Below are 23,221 nucleotides of genomic sequence, written 5' to 3' on the forward strand. Positions count from 1 at the left end.
CAGAAGTAGGTTCTTATATGAAGCCTAAACTGAGGGAGCATCCCCTCCCAAGCTCACCCACATGGTTTTATGATTGTTGACAGAATTTAGTTCCTTGTGGGCTGTTGGACTGAGGATCTTAGTCCCTCGCTGGCTCTTGGCTAGGGAGCACTTCCAGTTCTTTCCAGAGTGGGCTTCTCCATCAGAAAGCTCATAAAATGGCATCAGGCTTCCCTCAGAGGGCGCAAGAGAAAAAAGCCTTTTTATAACCCAGTCTCTGAAGTGACATCACTTTTGCTACAATCTGTTCATTAGAAGAGAGTCCCAAGGTCCAGCCCACACTCAAGGGGAAAGACTGCATAAGGACTCAAATAATAGGAAGTGGAGGCCATCTTAGAAACTTCCTACCACAGTATTACTTTCCAGAAATCGAGAAACTTAATGACTAATTTTGGGTAAAAGTCCTTTTCTAAGTCATGTGGTTTTCAGATGATATTTTGTGAAAAATCGTCGTATGACTTTTTGGCACTAACTCAGAGTTCAAGAAAATTGAGTGACAATGGCATAATGAAACTCTATTCATTCCCATGCTTACTGATATTAGAAAGGTTTTTTAGGACTTTCATAAAAATGGAAACTAAATATATAATTGCTGCAAGATCTTGTTCCTGAATATTACTCAGTATTCTGTGGATATAATAACAACTTGGAAGAAAAAGCTCCTTTCACATCTTTAAGAATTGCATTTACAATAAAAATGTTTTTAATGTCCAACTGTTATTTATCAAAATTTGTATTATATTTGTGTTCTTTTCAGCAGTGTTATACTGCTAATAATTGAATAATAACTATAATCAGAAGAAACATTTCAATATTTATTACCTCCTGGCCACAGAAAATTAAAAAGTAAAATTCAGTTTATACTTTTGTTGTGAAGAAATATGATAATATGATCAATAATTTAAAAGGACTTTAAAACACAAAAAATGTATAATGTTAGGATAAAAATCCTGTGGGGGTGTGGAATGGAAATAAGAGTTCAAGGAGAGAACGGAATGATATAAACTCTCTGCCCTTAAAGAAGAATTTAGCCACTTACTATTTAAATACATGGTTATGAGTAACAAACCACTATGGAATGTATCCCAATGGGATACATTTAAATGAGTAATTGGATAGTTTGTTTTCAATGTCATTATTTACCATATTTCAGAAATCACCTCACATTGGCAAGGGCAATGTGAAATAGTGAGGTGCAGCCTACCAGTGTGGAAAGAGCAGGGGTTATGCAGTCAAACAAAACAGGGTTTGAAATACTGCTTTGCTACTTATTAGATGTGTGACCTCGGAGCAGTCAATCCAAATCTCAGAGTCATGGTTTCCTCAACTATTAAAACAGGGGAAAATCCCTACCATGCTGAAGTCAATGTGGAATGCCTAGGCTACTGCCTGGTATACAGTTAGAGCAATAGGACTGTTTATGCCTTCTACATTTCTGAGCTTATAATACCAGAAAGAAAACCTTGAATTGTCATTTTACCCTTTGATGGCCCAGAAGAGCCAGTCTTTCATCTAGCTCTTAAGATGAAGTTCTTAAGATGAAGAAGGTATTCAGTAATTATTTCTTAGAGTTCCCGTCGTGGCTCAGTCGTTAACGAATCTGACTAGGAACCATGAGGTTGCGGGTTCGATCCCTGCCCTTGCTCAGTGGGTTAAGGCTGGCGTTGCCGTGAGCTGTGGTGTAGGCTGCAGACATGGCTCGGATGCTGCATTGCTGTGCCTCTGGTGTAGACTGGTGGCTACAGCTCCGATTGGACCCCTAGCCTGGGAACCTCCATATGCTGCACATGTGGCCCTAGAAAAAGACAAAAAAAATTTCTTAAAATGGAGTCACATTTTTAAACACAGGAGCTCTAGATTCTGTGATTGTCATCTCTGGGTAAGTATGAAAAAGGGAGAACGATGATAGAGCTCCTATGCATATTTGGCTATTTTCTAAAAAACTGGGCTGGATGTCCTGGTTTCTAGAAATGGTCTTAACTGTATTTTTTAAAAATACCTGTGTGAGTTTAGCTTTTTGTTTGTTTGTGTGTGCTTTAAGCAACAAGCAATTATGTCCTTTGAAAAGTAGTTTTCTAAACGTCTAATAATTTTGACAAATAATAGAAACATGCAATAGGCCAAGTTATAAAGTGTAGGCATATTTTTTTAAGCTTAAGATGCTTTCTGGTGACCACTCATTGCATCTAGCCCAATCAGGTGAGAATATAATTTGAAAACAGCTCAAAGGCCCCAGTTAATACCATTTCATTCTCCTTGTGCTCAGGTGACCTTGGATTGGGACTTAACTATGTAAAAATTTAACAGAGAAGTTACTGCAAATTATCTTCTCAATAGTATGTTTCCACTCATTTATCATATGTTAGTTCATTGTCTACTTTTATTGAAGTATAGTTGATTTACAATACTATGTTAGTTTCAGGCGTACAGCAAAGTGATTTAGATCTATATTCTTTTTTGATTCTTTTCATTATAGTTTATTACAAGATATTGAATATAGTTCCCTGTGCTATACAGCAAATCTTTGTTGTTTTATCTAGTACAGTAGTGTACATCTGTTAATCTCAAAATCCCAATTTATTCCTTGCCCCTTACCCCTTTGGTAACCATAAGTTTGTTTTTTATGTCTGTGAGTTTGTTTCTGTTTTGTAAATAAGTTCATTTGCACTATTTTTTAGGTTCCACATATAAGTGATAATACATATGTAGTATTGGTCTGTCTGACTTACTTCACTTAGTATGATAATTTCTAGGACCATCCATGTTGCTGCAAATGGCATGATTTCATTACTTTTTATAGCTGAGTAATATTCCATTGTGTGTATATGTGTGTGTGTGTATATATATTTTTGAATATATGTTGATGGACACTTAGGTTTCTTCCTTGTCTTGGATGTTATAAATAGTGCTGCTAAGAACATTGGGTGTGCATGTATCTTTGCTAATTAGAGTTTTCTTCTTTTCCAGATATATGCCCAGGAGTAGGATTTATGGATATGGTAAGTCTATTTTTAGTTTTTTTTAATTGTCTTTTGTCTTTTTAGGGCCACACCCACGGCATATGGAGGTTCCCAGGCCAAGGGTCGAACCAGAGCTTCAACCGCTGGCCTACACCACAGCCACAGCAACACTGGATACCAGCCACATCTGCGACCTACACCATAGCTCATTGCAACGCCAGATCCTTAACCCACTGAGAGGGGCCAATGATCAAACCTACCACCTCGTGGTTCCTAGTTGGATTCGTTTCCACTGCACCATGACAGGAACTCCTATTTTTAGTTTTTTTTTTTTTTTTTTTAAGGAAACTCCTTACTGTTTTCCATAATAGCTGTACCAATTTACATTCCCACCATTCATTTTTTAATTCTTATGTTGAACAAATACCATATTCTAAGTATCTGCTAGATGCTGGGTATAGAGAGATGTCCGCTAATGGTGGGGGGAATGCCACACAGAAGACAATTAGAATAGAGAGTTAGAACTCAAATCCTGAAGATTGGGAAATAATAGCCCACCTGATAGGATTGGTTAAACAATGTGAGCTGTAAAGTGATGAGTAAAGTAGTTATTCATTCAGACATTCATTCATTCAACCAGTATATACTGAGTGCTGGCTAGATGCAAAGTGTTGGGATTTTAGCTGAGAACAACATGGACAACATTATAATCTGGCATGTAGAAATCATTTTCAACCCTCAATCTACTGTGAATTGCAAGATTATGACTGTGGTTTTTGTAGTCCAATTTATCTAAAACTTCCCTAAATGTACAATGCCCAGGAGATTTTCATTCATTCTCATGGAGGATGATAGATAAGTCAGACACCAGCTTTTTAAAATTTTCAGTGTTCAGTGATGATAGCTTTTTCCATACTTTGCCCTACCCTCACTACCCAACCACGATTTTTGAACATTCTCTAAGATCAGCACCTGGCTGGGTGCTTTTGTATGAGACAGAACACACATAGTCGTATGCTGTGGTCCTTTTTCTTCCAAATTTCTAAAAGTTTCAGGACTTTGGTGCTACCATAATGTGACCTTAATGACACATAGCCAGACACATGTCTGTGCCCTGCAATGCCTTTTGTCAGATCCTGTAGAGAAGGCAAGGGCTTCTATTTAGCTCCTTTCACAGTGCCAGTGTAATGTACTGTGACTGTAGTACGTACCCTCAGATGTTGTTGACTTGCTTAGATTCTGAACACATGGCCATAGCTGGGTCAAATGAACATGTCTGTTCAATTTCACATTTCTCAACAAATCTGAGCTTGGGGTTATTTTTCTTGCAATCAAGACCAGTTTCTTACCAGTTTTTGATAAATTCTTATGCACTTTCTCAGACCTCCTGCCAACAACCATCTTGCCCTCAAAAATTGGAAAGCTTTCTAACATAATGCAAAGGGAGAGTGACAGGCACAGATGCAGCAGAGCAGAGCTAATCATAACCTATAAGGAGAAAAGCCGATGGCAGGCTGGTTGGAGGCATAGATTGAGGAGGAGGATATCTTCCCATTAACTAGTAGCTGTTTACTGCATTTGGGCATAAGACTAGCTCTGGGCAAGCGTACAAATTGCCATGACATACCCACTCCATGCTGAGTTCGTTTCCCTGGCATCTCAATGGAAGTCTACCTCACTTTGGACTACTTTCTTCTGGCAGATTTCAAGGCATGCTTCTCAGATGTCGGTGTGCATCAGAATCAATCATTTTGTTAAAAATATTGATTTCTGGAGTTCCCTTGTGGCACAGGGGGTAAAGGATCTAGCATTGTCACTGCAGTGCTTGGGTTGCTGCTGTGGCAGGGGTTCGATCCCTGGCCTGGGAACTTCTACATGCCATGGGTGGGGCCAAAAAAATGCAAATTTCTGGATCTCACCAGATCTTATATATTCCATGGTGGTTTTTGCCTCAGGGCAATTTTAAAAAGATGTAAGCACTTAAAATATATCATTAGTTTTATAACTCCATTTTTGTTTTCATTCATTTAAAAAATACATAGGAATCTTCAAAATATGGAAATAGTCCAGGCCTCCCACAACTTCTTGGAGGCCCTGAAGTAGACAAATTGCCCTCAGTGAGTATTACCATCCCCCTCCCCCAGGCCCTCACCTCCTAAACTTAGTTCACATGGGCAGTGGTCTAGAGGGGAGCCGATTCCCTGCCGCTAAATAGTCAGCAACCTGCCTCTCTCCTCCCCATGGTCGCTAGGTGGTTAGAATTTCCTGTTTTCATCATTCTGGAGGCCTGCTGGGAATGACTTTGATCGTGGTTTATCTAGTTTAAAGCCCTTGTAGTAATTTCAATCCACGTACAGAAATTCAGCTGTCAAACATCAAGGCCAAAATGAGATCCCTCCCTCCAGCCTCAGCTCCCTGCCCATCCATTGCCCCCAACACTCCCTTGAACCCCAGTACTGATGCCCCCCAATATCCCCAGATGGCAAGAGCCCCCTCAGTGGGTTACAAACAGATCCTCCTTCCTATTGAACACTTGGAGTTGTCCTGAGAGCAGCCATTATGTGTGCCCCTCCCCCACCCCCAGCCCTAGTCATAAAACAGCCACGAATCCCTCCCTGAATTATGTTTCTAGGTGGTTGAAACTGCTGCTCTGACCTCTCAAGAATTTGGTGAGTGTTACTTTTTATTTTTTACTGGTTACCATGTTTCCAGCCCTTGTAACAACCTCAGCTCCATTGCACAAATTCAGGTGCTAAGCTCCCCCCTCCCCGCCGCACCCTGGCAAAGCTCAGACCACAGGCCTCCAGCGCTCCCATCCTCAGGCTCTCAACCCCCCTCACATTCCGTTACTGATACCAACCAGTACCCTGTCTTTTTCTTTCAAGAGCAATCACAGCTGTTTGCAGATGGGGACCAGAAAACAGGGAAGGCAAGACCGAAGAGGTTGTATTTGAACTGGGCCTTGAGAGATTGGCAGGATTTCTCCAAGCAGAGATGGAGGGGAAAAAAATCTTTCCAAAAAGAGGCAGCAGTATGAAAAGTCAGCAAGAGTAGAATGGTTGAGCATGGCCATTGAAGTTGAATGAACTAGAGATTTGTTTCCATCAGCAGCTCTCAAACTTCCAGGGCTCTTAGACTTGCCTGGGGGCGGGAGTCTTGCCAAAATGCAGATGCCTGTGTCTTCCTTCAGAACTGCAAAAACTGATGCTGGGGGTGATGGGGGGCTTGAGAATCTACATTCTTTAACAAGCTTCTTTGGGTGATTTTGACACAGGTGGTTGTCAACCATCCTTTCAGAAGCACTACTTCTGGGGTTGTTCCTGCTGGTCCAGATGTATTCAGCAGGCAACAGGAGCCCTTCCTCCTTTATACCTGTCTTGTCTTCCCCTGGCCACTCCCTTCTATCCCTCTCTTGATGGAATGGAAGCAGGGTAGTAGGTATAATTGGTGCACCCCCAAAGATAATGTTACCAGGCCCCCCAGCAATATGGAAAAAACTGCTTATTGAGCTACTACGGAGAGAAGATGGGGTGGGGGTGGGGAGGAGGAACAAGGGCAGAATTAGTAGCTGACAGTTTCCTCAGGTTTTCCTAATGTGTGCACAATACAGCCAAAGAGAAGATCTTTCAAGTGAGTGGGCAGAAAGTAGTGGGGACAGGGAGAAAAAGGATATGTGATAGTTCTTCAGGCTTGGCACTCTCTGGTCTTTGGTTGGGAGGGGGTGCTGATCATGTTTATTTAGCTGTCTCTGCAGAATTTATTATTATTTTTTCATTCAGTTTTAGTGAGATATAATTGACATATGGCACTGCATAAATTTAAGGTGTACGGCGTAATGCCTCACATACACTGTGGTTACTATGGTAAGTTTAGTTAACATCCATCGCCTCATATAGATATCAAAAAAAATATTTTTTGTCCTTGTGATGAGAATTTTTTAGAATCTACTCTCTTAGCAGTTTTCAAACATACCATACAGGGGTGTTAACTATGGTTGTCATGTTCTTTTCTTATTATTGTAGTTGATTTACAGTGTTCTGTCAATTTCTGCTGTACAGCAAAGTGACCCAGTTATACAAATATACACATTCTTTTTTTCACATTACCCACCATCATGTTCCATCACAAGTGATTCGATATAATTCCCTGTGCTGTACAGCAGGATCTCATTGCTTATCCATTCCAAAGGCAATAGTTTGCATCTACTAACCCCAGACTGCCAATCCATCTCCAGGACTTATTTATCTTATAACTGAAAGTTTGTACCTTTTGATCACCTTCATCCAATTCCCCCACCCCCACAACCCCTTGCCTCTGGTAACCACAAATCAGATCTCTTTTTCTATGAGTTTATTTTTATTTTACTGATTGATTGATTGATTGCTTTTTAGGGCCACACCTGTGATATATGGACATTCCCAGGCTAGGGGTCAAATTGAAGCTGCAGCTTCCGGCTTATGCCACAGCCATGGCAATGCCAAATCCCAGCTGTCTGTGACCTACACCACAGCTCATGGCAACGCCGGATCCCCCACCCACTGAGGGAGGCCAGGGATCGAACCGGCATCCTCATGGATACAGATTTGCTTCTGTTGCACCACAATGGGAACTGTGAGGTTTTTATTAGACTCCACATATAAGTGCAATCATTCAGTATTTGTCTTTCCCTGACTTAGTATAACAGCCTCGAGGGCCATGTATGTTGCCTTTCTAATGAGAAGGCAGCAGGCTGTCTTGCACTGAGGACAATAAAAGTGGTGCAACAAAAGACAAGTGCAAGTTGATTCAGTGCTGTAGGTCCCGAGTCAAAGAGGGATCTGCCTCCCATCTTCTAAAATGGTCGTGTGAGGTCCTCACAGGCAGACTGGCTTTTATTTAGAGACCATTTAGTACATGGAACACAAGTGCACTCATAGAAACAACACAGGTCATCAACAATGGAGCTTAACTGTCTTTCCTTCTCCAATTCCAAAGGATGTGGCAGAAGAGTGGCAAACAAATCAGTGAGGGCACTGGGTCCCCAGGATTCCCAGCCCCACGCTCCGCCTCTGACCCACTCTGTTGCCTTCAAATAAATCATCTACTTTCTGAGAGTCAGAGTGGAATTTGGGCAGTTTTTAATTCATAATCTCTCATGAAATCAATCAGCAGGGTCACGGTGCTTCTTCGGTACCCCACCACCTCCTCTGCTGTCATCTGGACACCTTCAATTTTGCTCCTCTTCTTGTCTCCCTATCTTACCCCAAGGTGGGGTGGGGATGTGAAGGGAAGGAAAAAAAATAACCTCAGGGAAATTGGATGCTATAAAGTTAAAATTGTGGTTCTCTCCCAGTAGACACCAGCACTCTCCAGTGTTATATGAGGAAGGTGCAGCCTCAGTGGAGTAGAACACAGTATGGGTAACTCCCCCCACCCCCTGGCCTTTTTTTTTTTCTCTTTTGCCCACCCCCGTGGCACTTGGAGTTCCAGGGCCAGGGATCAGATCCGAACTGCAGTTGTGAACTACACTGCAGCTGTGGTAATACTCAATCCCTAGCCTCCTGTTCTGGGCCAGAGATTAAATCTGCATTTCATTGATTCAGAGAAGCCATCAATCCCGCTGCACCACAGAGGGAACTCCCACATTATGGGTTACTTTTGATTTAGAAATAGGATGAAGAGAGAAGTTGGAAGCAGGATGCCCTAGCCTATGTAAGGTCAGAAAGTACAGCACTGTAGAAGCTTCTGGGTAACATAAAACATGTATATCATTGGAGTTCCCATCGTGGTGCAGCAGAAACAAATCTGACTAGGAACCATGAAGTTGCAGGTTCAATTCCTGGCCTTGCTCAGTGGGTTAAGGATCTGGCATTGCCTGAGCTGTGGTATTGGTTGCACACATGGCTCAGATCTGGCGTTGCTGTGGCTGTGGCGTAGGCCAGCAGCTACAGCTCCAATTCGACCCTTAGCCTGGGCACCTCCATATGCTGCAGGTGCGGCCCTAAAAAGAAAAAAAAAAAAGATAAAATATGTATATTATAGTTCAGACTTGGAAATAAACCGTGTTGCTTTCTCCAGACTTCCACCCTATCACTGCTAAGAAATACTCCTGTGATGTCTCAGTGCTTCTCAAAGGAAATAAACTCTTATTGGACTCCCAAGCACAGGGAGCTTACATGGAAGAATTGTGCTCCTTACATCCTGTCACAGAGTGCTGGCCATGATGGGGCGGGGACTCTCTAATACTTTCTGGAGCTCCCGTCTTCTCTATATAAGTGCTTTCTGGCCAGTTTCAAACATAATGGACCAGAAAATGAAATGCCAACTGTTGAACCTCTTAGCTTGCCCCTGGGAAAATAGGACATCAGACAGCTAGTACTTTATATTGATCTAGAGCTTTATGCTTTTTCAAGCGCTTTAATGCACTTTCTCTTAGATGATTCTCACACCCACCCTGGGGAGTTGTCAGGACACCAATTATTATCTTGCATAGATGTGGCAACTGAACTCTGGAGAGAGAAATTACTTCTTGAGGGTCAGACATCTAGTTAATGGTAAAGTGGCTCTAGAACCCGTATCTTCTGACCCTTGCTTCCACTCATAGGCTTTTCTTACTACCTATGGGGCTAGTACTCATACAGAAGCATCCTTCATGAGATCCAGTGGGATCATGCCTGGAAATCTCAAGCTCTCTTTGGCATCCTGCCACATGCCACGCCCCATCAGGAGCCTCAGGGAGCCTGACCTCCTGTCCTCATCCAAACCCCAGTGTCTGCCTCTCGCTCCCCTGCCAGGCCTCCTGAGCCTTGGTCTGGGCTCACCAGTACCCACTGAACAAAGGCTCCTTGTGCCCTCTCTGCCATCTCCCGTTAAATTGCAACTCAAAGCTTCACTCCTGCAAGAGCTTCCCTAGAGTGACCGAAGGCAAAATGAGGAATTGGGGGACATTTTTTTCCTTGTGTATTACAACTGTTATTTTTTTTTTCCTAGGTGGTCAAGAGAGCTGGCTTATTCTCACCTCTCAGTTCTCAGCTCAAATATCGTCTCTTCAAAGAGACATTCCCTGAGCAACCAATTTAGAGCGGGCTCCTTCGTGACTCCATCTCACAGCACCACATACTGTTCTCTCATTGCCACAAACTACCCTGATGGATTCCCCCTCTTTGCTTATTTTTAGGCTCCCCACTGGAAGGAAGTCCACTGGTGTTGGGGACTCTGTCTTCTTTACTACTGCAGTCCTAGAGCCCAGTCCTAAAGCCTGGCGAAGAGCAGGTGTATCATAGATTTTTGTAGAAGAAAGGAATTGAATATCCAAAGACAGGTATGGAAGCGAAGGGAGAATTGGTAATGTTATGTATCATATTTCAAGGATATCTTGTCTAATCGTTATGACAGCCTGCTGAGGTAGGTTCTATTACTATTTCCATTAATAATTAATAATTCCATTAATAAGTAAGCCTCACCAGAGTGAAGACTGTTGTCTAAGGACTCATAGCTGGAAACTGGTAGCCTGCAATTCAGTTGGTGAGTTGAGTTCAACTGGTGGATTGAGTAAACTCTAGAACTGTAGCTTTTAAGCGCTAAGGTACACTGTCTTTTTGGGAAGTGAGCTGAGTGGGATTTCACAACAAGCCAATATTCCCTCTTACATGTCCAGAAAGGCACCTGCAAAAGGTGCACAAACAAAAAATAAATAAATAAATAATAAAAAATTAAAAAAAAAGAAAATCATGAACTTGGAGAATAGACTTGTGGCTGCCCCGGTGGGGAGAGGGAGGGAGTGGGAGGGATTGGGAGCTTGGAGTTATCAGATGCAAACTCTTGCTCTTGGAATGGATTTACAATGAGATCCTGCTGTGTAGCATTGAGAACTATGTCTAGATACTTACACAACAATGGGAGGAAAAAGAATGTATACATGTATGTGTAACTTGGTCCCCATGCTGTACAGTGGGAAAAAAAAGGTGCACAAACAAAGCCTGATCAGGGTTCTGAGATTTTGATAAGCAGATTCCTCTATATACACTTGGCCAGGCTTCTGTCTGCACGGATTTCTCTCCTGCTTGTTTCCTTCAACATTCTCTGCTGCAGAAGTGACCTTTGCAGGGCTCTTGCCTGAAATGATACAGGTCACACACTGCACAGCTCTGGGAGCACCATTCACAGCAGATGTGGAAGACCTGAACTGCTTGTCGCTTTTTCTGGGGGGCTCCAGAAATGTAAACTGAGCCCTTCAGTCAAGCAGGCACAGACTCTTCTGCCTCCACCTTTCAGTTGGGGAGTAAGGACACTTTTCCTTCAGGAGGCAATCAGATGGCAGTGAGAGTAGGGGTCACTGAGCTCACCCTGCAGTTTTCAGGAATAAGTGAGCCTAAGCCCATCAGGGCTTCCATTTCTGAACCTGGGAAGAAGTCAGAGGTGTGTCTTAGTACCTGGTTGTGGGAAAGGCTACAGGTCTGTCCCCATGTGGGATTATTACCAGTTTCATGACTCAGATTGTCTTAGCATGTGCCGTCTAACTTCCTGCCTCACTTATCCAGAGCTTCCTTTTAATCTCCCAGGACATGCTTCAGCTTTTTATTTTTATTTATTTTATTTTATTATTTTTTGTCTTTTTTTTTTTTTAAGGGCCACTCCCCTGGCATATGGAGGTTCCCAGGCTAGGGATCTAATCGGAGCTGTAGCCGCTGGCCTGTGCCAGAGCCACAGCAACACAGGATCTGAGCTGCGTCTGCAAGCTACACCACAGCTCATGGCAATGCCAGATCCTTAACCCACTGAGGAAGGCCAAGGATCGAACCTGCAACCTCATGGTTCCTAGTTGGATTCGTTAACCACTGAGCCATGATGGGAACTCCTACTTTAGTTTTTTAGATTGCTTTCGAATATCACCTTCTGGGGAATCACTGAGTTCACCTTGACCTAATTCCTTATACAAAGCAGATGCTCAAGTCCTTGTAGGAAGAATGAATGAATGAATGAGCAAGCTTGCCAAGTAACCCTGGGCAAGTCTCAATCTTTGGAAAACTGTTTCCTCATCTGTAACATGCAGATAGTAATGCCTACACTCACAGATTTATTGTGAGGATCAAATAAGACAATATATTCAAAAGTGCTTTATAAAATATAAAGTATGTATTAATGGTAATTATGAAGTCCATCATCTAGGCAGATTTCCTTTTACTTAGATGATGCTCCTACCCATTGCTACACAGTATATTCATCTCCAAACACTAAACACTTGCATGGATATAAATCCACATTATGCATTTTTTTTTGCTTTTTTTTAGGGACGCACCTGTGGCATATGGAAGTTGCCAGGCTAGGAGTTGAAATGGAGCTACAGCTGCCGGCCTACGCCACAGCTCACAGCAATGCCAGATCCTTAACCCACTGAGCGAGGCCAGAGATCGAACCCGCATCCTCATGGATACTAGTCGGATTCATTTCCACCATCTCATAATGGGAACTCCCTATGCCTTTTTAAAAACATGGTTGACAAACTATAGATGAGAGTTTCTCCAGCTTCTCCCCATCAATCAGTGAAAAAGAATGTGTTGAGTACCACATTTTAGTAGACATCAGGGGAATGTAAAGAAAACCTAGAGTAGTGCCCCTGTATTCATGGAGCTTCAGTCTCCAAAGGTAGAAAAGAGACATATTTTGACATATTATTGCCACTTGGTTTTGTATAGCCCATGAATGAGGCATGGTGGTTCAATTTTAAATGGTTGAAAAAGATAAAAAATTAGATTAATATTCTTTGAGACAAAAATTATATGAATTTCCATATTCAGGGGCCCAAAAATAAAGTTTTATTGGCACAGAGGCATGCCCACTTGCTTTTGTATTTCCTATGGCTTCTTCTGCATTGTAAGAACAGAACTGTATAGTAGTGACAGAGCTCTTAAAGTCCACAAAGCCTAAAATACTCACTGTCTGCCCCTTTAGAGAAAAAATGTCAACCCCCTTGCTGTGTTGTCACACTTTAAAATAGCCTGGAAAGTCATATGCATTAAAATTCATTCATTTGTTCATTTATTCAATAGATGTTAAGTGAGAGCCTACTGTGTGTCAGACAGCAGACCCTGGTTCAGGATGGAGGGATTTTAGTCTAAGTCTCTATACTGGTTTTTCAAGAGAAAAATCCTGTGGCATTAACCTCCTAGAGGATTCATCCAATGATGGAAAATTCTCTGTATCTCCAGAATTCTTCAGGACTAGGTCAATGGAAACTTTGATGGGGTCAGTGAGCAGATTCTAATTCCAGTCATCCAAGCCTTCTTTAATAATTGGTGCTGATTTTCCAATGAATGAGAAAGCTTATCATACTTTCTTTTCACTCTGAGTAATTCCTGATATGATGCATTTATTCGGAGCAGCTTTGAGATAAATATATTTTTTTATCAAGTCTTTTGGTTAGCTCACAATTTTATAGGCCCAGGTACTTCGAACACACAGGGGGACATTGGGAAAGAGGACAGAAAAAAAAAAAAAAGGCAAAATCCTATGATGGAAGAAAGGAGAATAAAAAAGAAAGAAATACAGTAACCCCCCCCCCATATTTACTCTTAGATCTCCTCTATTTTTCTCTTTTAGACAAAAACAGATTTACCTTGACAGCTAATGGCTAATGTAACTTTGCTGTCAGGTCTCAAATAAAAAGCAGAGTATTGCAGTAGCTTGTAACCACTGATGCTCCTTCAGGGTGTTTTGCCTTCTGTATTGTAGTTAAGGCCACCTCCTGGCCCAGGCTGTCTCGCACACGGAGCCCGGGCTACAACCCAGGGATCTGGTGACCCCAAAGGCAAGCCAAGGAATAACACATTTCTCAACCATGCCCTTTGGGTCATTGGCATTTGACTTATCCATCCATTATTTATAGCCTATGAAGAGAACATTCAGAGACCAATCTATAGGAAGGCCAGGTCTTCTGTGGAGAACAGCTCTTCTTGAGCCTCAGTTTGGCTCCAGATTGTTCATCAGTAGTAGTTATTTTATGTAGTGGCTGAAAGCACCTTTGGCTTGGGGACTGTTGCACAGACCCCATCTGCAAAATTGTGATGATGGTGACATTTTCCTTCAGTGCCTCCAATGTCTTTCTCTTATTGGTGTCCTCTCCCCAGTCTTCTACAGGTACATTCCCCTCACTCACTTGGCTCCACATGCAAACCTGGTCTCAGCAAGAGATTGAACTCATTTACACTGAGTCATAAGTAACCTACTAGCAGCTTAAAACATATTTGCATTATAGCTGGAGACAAGGCTTTAAGGTGAGGGGTTTCAGCAGGACAGTGGGAGGAAGTCTATGAGTCCTCTGAGGTTTTATGCTAAATTGTATGCATGTTTGCTTCACCAGATTGTCGAAGCAACCCATGACCTGAAAAAGGTAAAGGGCTGTCTTAAAGGAAAGAAATGAAATGCAAATAGTGAACTTGAAACTGTAGCTCCTTAATGGTAGACCCTACAAAAACAGGGAGCACATCTTGTTTGCTCACCTGTCACCTACTATATCCCCAGGGCCAAGAACATAGCATAGTACATAGTAGTCTCTCAATAAACATGTGTTAAATTCATTTATCCATCCAAGAGATATTTGTTGTTAAGAGAAAGGATGGAAGAGTAAATGACATCAGAGGGCAGAGGTATCTTTGAGCATTGGGCTCTTCCCCTCACTCACAGAGTTGAGTCTCCATGGATAGAGTCTCCATGACACCAGCTGATGTCCCTGATGAGCATCCAGGACAGGTGAATCTGGGATGCAGAGAAGCAGTCCAGGCATCTGCCCTGTCTGGTTGCCCTTTAGCACTTCCCTTCATTTGTCTTCTTCCCATTTCTGCTTGTATCTTTGTCAGTCACCAAAATCATTACCAGGCAGCAGCCAGCAATCAAAGGCGGCTGCTGCTGTTAGAAACAGAGGCTACTGCTCGGCAGACACCTGCTAACGTATAACCCTCAGCATTTTGAGGCAAAGCGCTCGCATCCCCAGCAGAAGCGGGCTCTCTGACAGCTTGCTGATAAAACCATGAGTGGGCATTGCTGCCTGAAGACCGAGGAATCCGTTTCTGTGGTAGACCACCAGGGGGAGAGCCGGGCCCAGGCAGGACAGGAAGTCTGAAAAGCCAGCTTTTGGCGCCCCCTGCAGTATTTGCGGAGCATGCTCCCTTTTCCTCTCCTGAAGCTGGAGGGTGGATAGTTGGTCCATTTGCTGGTGAGGATTTAATTTTAGGAGAGGCCTTCAAACATCCAGGAGCTGTTTGGGAAGGAACGGGGCTGAGAGGTCCCAAGGCAGGATGTGTAGGTTGAATGAGGAGGAGTTCTTGTCATGCAAATAAGCTTGGTAGCTCTGAACATTTTTTATCCTCCGTGGGTGTGAGGATTTCAGGTGGGTTGTCTGATTGCTCGTTTGGGGAGGCTGGGAGTATTAGGGGCAGAATGAAGAAGAAACCGGACATTAAAGTCTGGTGGCAAAAAAAAAAAAAGGAAAAGGAAAAAGGGGAGCTAGTGTGTGTATGTGTGTGTGTGTGTGTGTGTGTGTGTTGGAGGGTTGGGGGTGGGTGGGGACAGGAAATATCAGCTCAGGGAAACAGAATAAGTCAGTCTCCAGAACCAAGGAAAAGACTCCTTAGAAGATCCCTCTGGAGTTCCCTTCGTGGCTCAGCGGTTAACAAACCCGACTAGGATCCATGAGGATGTGGGTTTGATCCCTAGCCTTGCTCAGTGGGTTAAGGAACCCACGTTGCTATGAGCTGTGGTATAGGTCGCAGATGCGACTTGGATCCCACATGGCTGTGGCTGTGGCATAGGCCGGCAGCTGCAGCTCCGATTCAACCCCTAGCCTGGGAACCTCCATATGCTGCAGATGCGGCCCTAAAAAAAAAAAGAGAGAGAGATCCCCCTCTGGTCAGTGAGTCACCCAGGAAGGGTGAAGCTGGGGGGAGTCTGAGGTTGGGTGGGGGTGGGGTGGAGGGTGTCCCCCAGGGCCTGGGGGGTTGGGATACTGGCAGGAAAGGAAGAACTATGGTTTCGTTATTACTTTGAGTCAGACAGATCTGCCAGTGCCCTTGGGCCAGTCAATTACTTTGATCTCTCTGCTGCAGTTTCCTCACCTGTAAAACTGAATTGATAATAATATCTACCTCAGGTAGCTGTTGTAAGGACTTGATGAGAAAATATACATGAAATGTGATTTGTAGAGTGTCTGGCACATTATAAGTGCTCAATAAATGGTGGTTATTATTGATAGTTATAATGATACTAGCTAGAAAGTACCTGGGATTTAATAAAGGCTTGTCTCCATGCCAGATAGTCACTGTATTCTTACTACTGATTTCTCCAAGCCTTTGGAAACTGAGAAAGACCTCAGCTTGGGACCAGAGGTGGAGGCCAGGGGCTTGTCCAGGTAAGGTAAGGCAGTTAACCTGGGCTGCCAAGCCAGGTAGACAGCAGCATGAGGGCTCAGAATGGGGCTGCGGGAAGCGACAGGAGCAGACATCATCTTTTAAAATTATTCTTCTAAAGGCAGGCTCTAAACTTTGTCATCCAGCTTGTCTGCATGCTTCTCCCCCTTGCTGGGACATATTCCCAGTTGGCATAAGGAAGACTTCCTTCCCATTCGAAGATGTTTTAGTAGGGAATCAAAGAATAGGAAGCAGAAAGGAGTGAAGCCAGCTCCTACACTCTTACTGCCCCCAGTAAACAGCGGGGCAATCCTTGCTGGTATGAAAACTATTTCCCTGCCAGAAATGAGATCAGAAAGCCACCCTCACTTTTCTATCTTTCTAGATTTGACCTCTGAGGCTCAGCTCAATTTGTACTTCCTAAATCAACTTTGCAACAACCCAGTCAGATAGGTACTAGCTAGGGGGTAGCCAGAAAAACAGGAATCACATCTGGTTTTTTTGTCTTTTTAGGGCCACACATGCAGCATATGGAAGTTCCCAGGCTAGAGGTCGAAATGGAGCTGTAGTTGCTGGCCTACATACACCACAGCCACAGCAATCGGGATCTGAGCCACGTCTGCGACCTACACCGCAGCTCACGGCAATGCTGGATCCTTAACCTACTGAGTGAGGCTGGGGATCAAGCCTGCGTCCTCATGGATACTAGCCAGGTTAGTTACCACTGAGCCACAATGGGCACTCCAGGAATCACTTTAAGCCTTTGAAACATGGGAGATTTAACACAGAGATTACTCACAGGTGATGGAAGAGCTGAGCTACCAAACGGCGCAATGAGGCAACTCAGTGATCAGCGATTGCAGGAAGCCCTTCTTATCTGCAGAGTTGAAGGGGCAACCAGAAGAGGTGAGTGGTGTCACCAGAATGCAGGAACTGGGGCTGTCTGGTGGGAGCTAGAGCCAAGATGGGGCTACCCTGCAGAAGCTGGGGTGGAGGAGGGAGGGGATGCCTGGTGGTAGATGGAAATGAACCCCATGTGAAACACAGCTGCTGCTGGAAGTGCCACAAGAAGTGAGATTGGGGATGGAGAAGAAATAGACTAGTTCCTCTCTTCTTCCTACACCTTTCGGTTGGTCAAACCCACCCGGAGGCAAATGTCAAGGGACTGCAGGGGAATATAGTTCCCTGATACAGAACAGAGCAGGAAATGAACAGGGAATGGATCTGAGAGTAAGCAGCAGATGAAAAGCCTAATTATTCACCCCCATTTTACAGAGAAGTCAAATGAGGCCAAAGAGGTTAAGTTGCCCCGACTACACTAAGTGGCAGCCCAGGTTTCAAACTAGTCCTGAGCCCGTGCTCCCCATAATCACTGCTATCAGATACTCATGGTAGTAGCACTATTGTTATTTTACTCAAGTCAGACTTTTCCCTCTAGATTTTTTTTTGTCTTTTTTTTTTGTCTTTTTGAGGGTGGCACCCGAGGCATATGGAGGTTCCCAGGCTAGGGGTCTAATTGGAGCTACAGCTACTGCCCTATGCCAGAGCTACAGCAATGCCAGGTCAGAGCCATGTCTTCAGCCTACACCACAGCTCATGGCAACGCTGGATCCTTAACCCACTGAGCAGGGCCAGGGATCGAACCCACAACCTCATTGGTTTCCACTGAGCCATGATGGGAGCTCTACCCTCTAGATTTTAAGCTCCCTGAAAGGCATCTACTGTGTCTACCTTTATATCATTGATAGCACCTAGCCTTTGCGGAGGATTTTTCAGAACCTACCAGAAAATGTAGATTGTTGACTAAAACGGGATTATGAGCAGGTGTTCATAGGTTCCACATCACCCAGGTTGGGTGGGCGGAGAGCACTATTAAAATGTCCTCAGCTGAATGTTTTCTTGTTAGTGAAATGTAGCAATTTCTGATCAGATCCCAGACAATGGTTTGGCAACAGGGAAAAGTCTAAATTGCAATGAGAAAAACCAGGGTCTAGATTGCTTGAGGCCATCCCAAAGGAAAGAGACAGTTATTAAAATTTGAAATGGCTTTGCTCCAATGTCGTAGAGTTTCTACAACTTGAACTGAAGAGTTCTTTGATCCCGTAGATGCCTTTTAGTTGGCAGGAGCAGGGATTATGCTTTATTCTATTTTTTGGTTTGTTTTTTTTTTGGGGGGGGAGGGGGGAGGCTGCACCTGAGACATATGGAAGTTCCCAGGCCAGGGATCGAATCTGAGCTGCAGCTGTGACCTTTGCCACAGCTGCGGCATCACTGGCTCTTTACCCTGCTGTGCCACAGTGGGAACTCCCTATTTTGTTTTCCTAAGAAAGAGTTCTTGGGTACTAAGAGATGAGCACAGAACGCAGTTCTGTGGATGAAGTGTCCATATTTCCTATCTAAATGAAATCTATAGGCACTGGAACTGGTAGGAGGCCACCCATATGTTTTACCTCATGGCTCACCCCATCTTCACGCCAGCAATGACATATCAAATCCACCATGTGCTTCAAATCTCTGACATCCTCTTTTGCTACCAGCTGGTAAAAACTCTGCTTTTAGAACACTCATGTGATTAGATTAGGCCTACCTGGATAATCTCCCTCTGCATTAACCTTAATTACATCTGCAGAATCCCTTTGCCATGTAATGGAACATAATCACAAGTGTGCTGGGAGTTCCTGTTGTGGCTCAGCGGCAACGAACCCGACTAGTATCCATGAGGGTGTGGGTTCAATCCCTGGCTTCGCCCAGTGGGTTTGTGAGCTGTGGTGTAGATTCCAGATGTGGCTCAGATCTGGTGTGTCTGTGGTGTAGGGTGGTGGCTACAGCTCTGATTTGACCCCTAGCCTGGGAATTTCCATATGCTGCAGGTGCGGCCCTAAAAAGATAAAAAAAAAAAAAAAGTGGGCTATCGCATCATATTCACAGTCTGAATGATTAGGGTGGGAAATCCTGGGGGAGCATTTGAGCATTGTGCCTACCACAATAATATTCAGACCCTTTGAGAAGCTGACCAATCAGAACATGTGCCAACAATAGCACTTGAGCAGGCGTGTGAAGAATACTGGCTGCTTGGGCTGTCACCCTTTACTTGCTGGATTGTGGGGTGGCCTGGAGGTCCCAGAGGAAACAGCTGGAGTGGCTGTTGGTATGGAAATATTTTAATATTTTAACCACTGGGTGCCACATCAGTGCATAGAAGTTGGTTATCTGCTTGGTGAGAGGGTTACAGATCACGGTGTAGTGTATGAGCTCTTCTCTGAGCTTGGAGAGTCTGAGGTTGGTCCCAGATGACTGGGGGAAGGTGGGGAGACTGCCTGCCTTCCTTGGCACTTGCACAGTGTGGCCCCCTTCCAGCCTTGCCCGCTGTTTTTGCGGCGCCAGGTTTCTTCTGATGAATGTCTTCACTGCCTGGCTGTCTTATGTGGTGGGAGAGCCCATCTATCATCTGAGCCTGCAAATGCTGCCACCCCAAGGGAGACAACCAACCCTATGCATGCGGCCTCTTCCCAAGCCATCCAGCAGATGGGGCTTGGTGAGGCAAGCGCTGTTTACTTGCTCTCAGCATTGGCATGAACTCTTCAGAGCAGCCAAAGAAACTGAGGGTTCTTATTAACTTGCTGAGTGAAGCTCTATCACAGATTGTCATGAGCCTCAAGTTTTTTGAGGACCCATCTCAGGCAACAGAGATGCCCCTTGTGGGTGAGTTGGGGCAGGGATAGGGTCTAAGTTAAATGACGTTTGTGGGACTGGTCTGTTTCTCCCACCTAATATTTTTATATGGGTGCATTTGATGAAAATGCTATCAAGGGCAGCTTCACTTGGTGGAACTGGGAGCATGCATGTCAAGAACAGCCATGACAAGGTAGATGTGTTGAAAGAAGTGCCACAGAGGAGAATAAGTAGCTTGAGGGAGACTAAGGATAAATGGGAAGAATATATCACAGCTAATTGCAAATGACGCTAATAATGATATATAGTATGACCAGCTTCACCTGTTGATGTTGAGTGGGACCACAGAGTGCAGGCCTGGGGTGACCCCTACTTCCCCATATCTTGAGGCTGACTATTCACTACTGCAGTGGAACCTCCTCTGATGCAGAAATATGAACTGCCACAGAGCCATATATGCACTTCTCCAGTAGCCTGCATCTTGCACAGAACATTGAGAACATCCCCTTCATGGGATGGCATTACTTGGTGTTCTTGAGCCCTGTCCTAGAAGATACACTGAACACATTCACAATGAAGCATGTCAACAACTGAATTTCTACTTAGACCGAGTTAGCCTGCAATATTTTTTGAGATAGGAGAGGTTTGTCTTCACTGGCTTCCCTTCCTGTAACCTTTCTCCCATATGTGTCTTAAAACTGCATTCGCTACTCAAGTGGAGAGGCTGCAAGTGGATTCAAATCTACTTGGTCTTTGCTATGTAAAAAGAACCAGATATATTTGGACTCAGGCTCCCCCATATCAGGATCCCACTGGAGCCAGTTCCAAATGCTAAAGACATGTTAACAGAGGATCCCAAAGCAGCAGGTAGTATTCAGAATGGTTGGCCATGACTCTAGATGCATGAGATAGTACAGACCCTCTTGAGGCCATCTTCTTGCAAACCCCACTCTCCAGCTTTCTCTCAAGTCCAAGTGTTTTCTTCAAGTGCAGCAGTAGGTGGCATTAAAGCACAGCTTACAACCAGCAGGTGGTGACAAGAGAGCTGGAGTTGAAGATTTCTGTCCTTCCTAGCAAAATGTCACTGAGCTCAGTGGGAGACACCACAGCCCTACATTGGGTGACAGGAAAATATCTCCCTTTCCACTGCCATTTGGAACAATCAGTTGCAAGACATCCAGGGAGAAAATGACAAATACCTCAGCGTGAATACTGCCATCTTTGGTAGGGGAAGGTGCTTTGGATAATAGGTATGCTGGTGGAAAAATAAACCACTGAGATTCTATGTCTTCCCCCTTATAGAGACCGGCTAGGAGTTAGCGTAGATGGTTTCAGAGTTTTGGGCTAGGTGGGTTTGAGGGAAGAGAGAGAGAGAGAAGGAGCCGGGGTCGGGGGCGGGAGGTGGGTGGGAGAGGGAGAGAGACTGAGATTGAACTATATTACATTTCAAAAGCAACATATGGACAGAATTTTAAGCTAGGAAGGGACCTTGAAAGCCTATATGGTTCCTCTACAGACACTCAGACTCAAAGAATATCAGAGCAGACAGGGATATTAAAGATCATACAAGGGCAATAGATACATGAAAATGTGCTCAACATCACTCGTCATCAGGGAAATATAAACCAAACCCACAATATCACCTCATACCTGTTAGAATGGCTCTCATCCAAAAATAAATGATAACAAGTGGTGGGGGGGGGGGAGTAGAGGAAAGGAGACCCTATTGTTCTGTTGGTGGGGATGTAAACTGGTGCAGCCATTATGGAAAACAGCATGGAGGGGCCTCAAAAAATTAAAAGTAGGATTACCATATGAGCCAGAAATTGTACTTCTGGTGTTTATCTGAAGGAAGTGAAATCAGTATCTTGAAGAGATATCTGCACCCACATGTTCACTGTAGCACTACTCACAATAGCCAAGATATGGAAAAACCTAAGTGTATATCAGTGGATGGATGGATAAAGAAGATGTGGTCTGTCTATCTATCTGTCTATAGATATATATATATATATACACACAGCTAAACATCCAAGTTTACTGATATTCAACTAAATAGGACCTCAGCCAGAATTCCTTTGCTAATATTTATTTTGTTTCTAGAAATGAGAGGTAGATCATAAGAATATAAGCTAAGGTTAGCTATTTATTTTGACATCAGAAATCAGGACAGGGCTTGAACTGATCCCGTATCTTATACCTTCACCATTTCTAGTTTAGAGCGATAAATGCTACTGATCCAAATGACAACATAGTGGTCAAAAAAGATTCAGCAATAGACTCTACTTAAGAGCATCTCACAGCGGACTGCAGTTACTCATATATTGTTGATTAAAAAAAAAAAAATAGCCACTCTCTGAAAGTCCTTGGCAATGGACGGCTCAGTTTTGGGAGGGAGATGTCTGCAGTGAGGATGGATCAGTTCAATCAACCCTAGAGATTAGCGAGGCGACATGTTGTAGCCAAGCTGCTCATACCTCCTGGGCTCGTCTTACTAAGGCAACACAGATTTAGACATAATTTTGAAAGGTAACCAGAAAGTCTTACTAACTATGACATCTTCTAGATTACCAAGGTTCAGTGGACTAAGAGTCCAAACTGAGTTGGCCTTGGAAAGAAATGATTCAACTGGAAAAGCTAATGAAAAATAACCAAGGCAGATGCACTGTTTTGTTGGGTTTCCAATGGCCTCCAGACCACTGTGAGTGCTCATGAAACCAAGGTTAAACACCCTTGTAAAGCAAAGCTACTCACGGCAATAAGCTGGTAGGAGTTGTTCATCATGGCGATCAGCATGTTTAGCAGCACTACCAGGGAGATGACATTGTATGTCCCAAACATGGTCGCTCCCACAAACTCCGTGAACTCATGTCTGGCCTTCACATTGGTGACGTAGAGATTTAAAAGGCCGAATACAGACCAGAAGAGTGACTGAAGGGTTTCAAAGAGCCTGAAAGAGATCAAAGAGTAGGTTGGTTAATTCTCTAGGAAGAGCAGGAAAAGAGCAAAACGTGAGGTGATGTGCTTAATCAATAAGGAGGCTGCCCGATTTGCATCCCAAAGGCAGGTAGACTGATGATCTCATCTATTTTGGTCTTGTATTTTGAGAGGCTTAAGGATCGGTTCTTGGGTTCATTTTGCGGGTGTGTACGGGAAATGGTTTAAAGGTTT

General features: G+C 43.8%; 1 protein-coding gene across 1 annotated transcript in view; it reads right to left on the reverse strand.

Annotated features, from left to right (window-relative positions):
- Positions 1 to 23,221, reverse strand: part of TRPC5 (transient receptor potential cation channel subfamily C member 5) — a 140,303-nt gene that overhangs the window by 18,462 nt on the left and 98,620 nt on the right. Inside the window, exon 6 of the mRNA XM_047764922.1 lies at positions 22,805 to 23,000. Within this exon, the coding sequence (XP_047620878.1) occupies positions 22,805 to 23,000 (196 nt within the window). The remainder of the gene's footprint in view (positions 1 to 22,804; positions 23,001 to 23,221) is intronic.

Source organism: Phacochoerus africanus, chromosome X, assembly GCF_016906955.1.
Source record: "Phacochoerus africanus isolate WHEZ1 chromosome X, ROS_Pafr_v1, whole genome shotgun sequence".
Taxonomy (NCBI): Eukaryota; Metazoa; Chordata; class Mammalia; order Artiodactyla; family Suidae; genus Phacochoerus; species Phacochoerus africanus.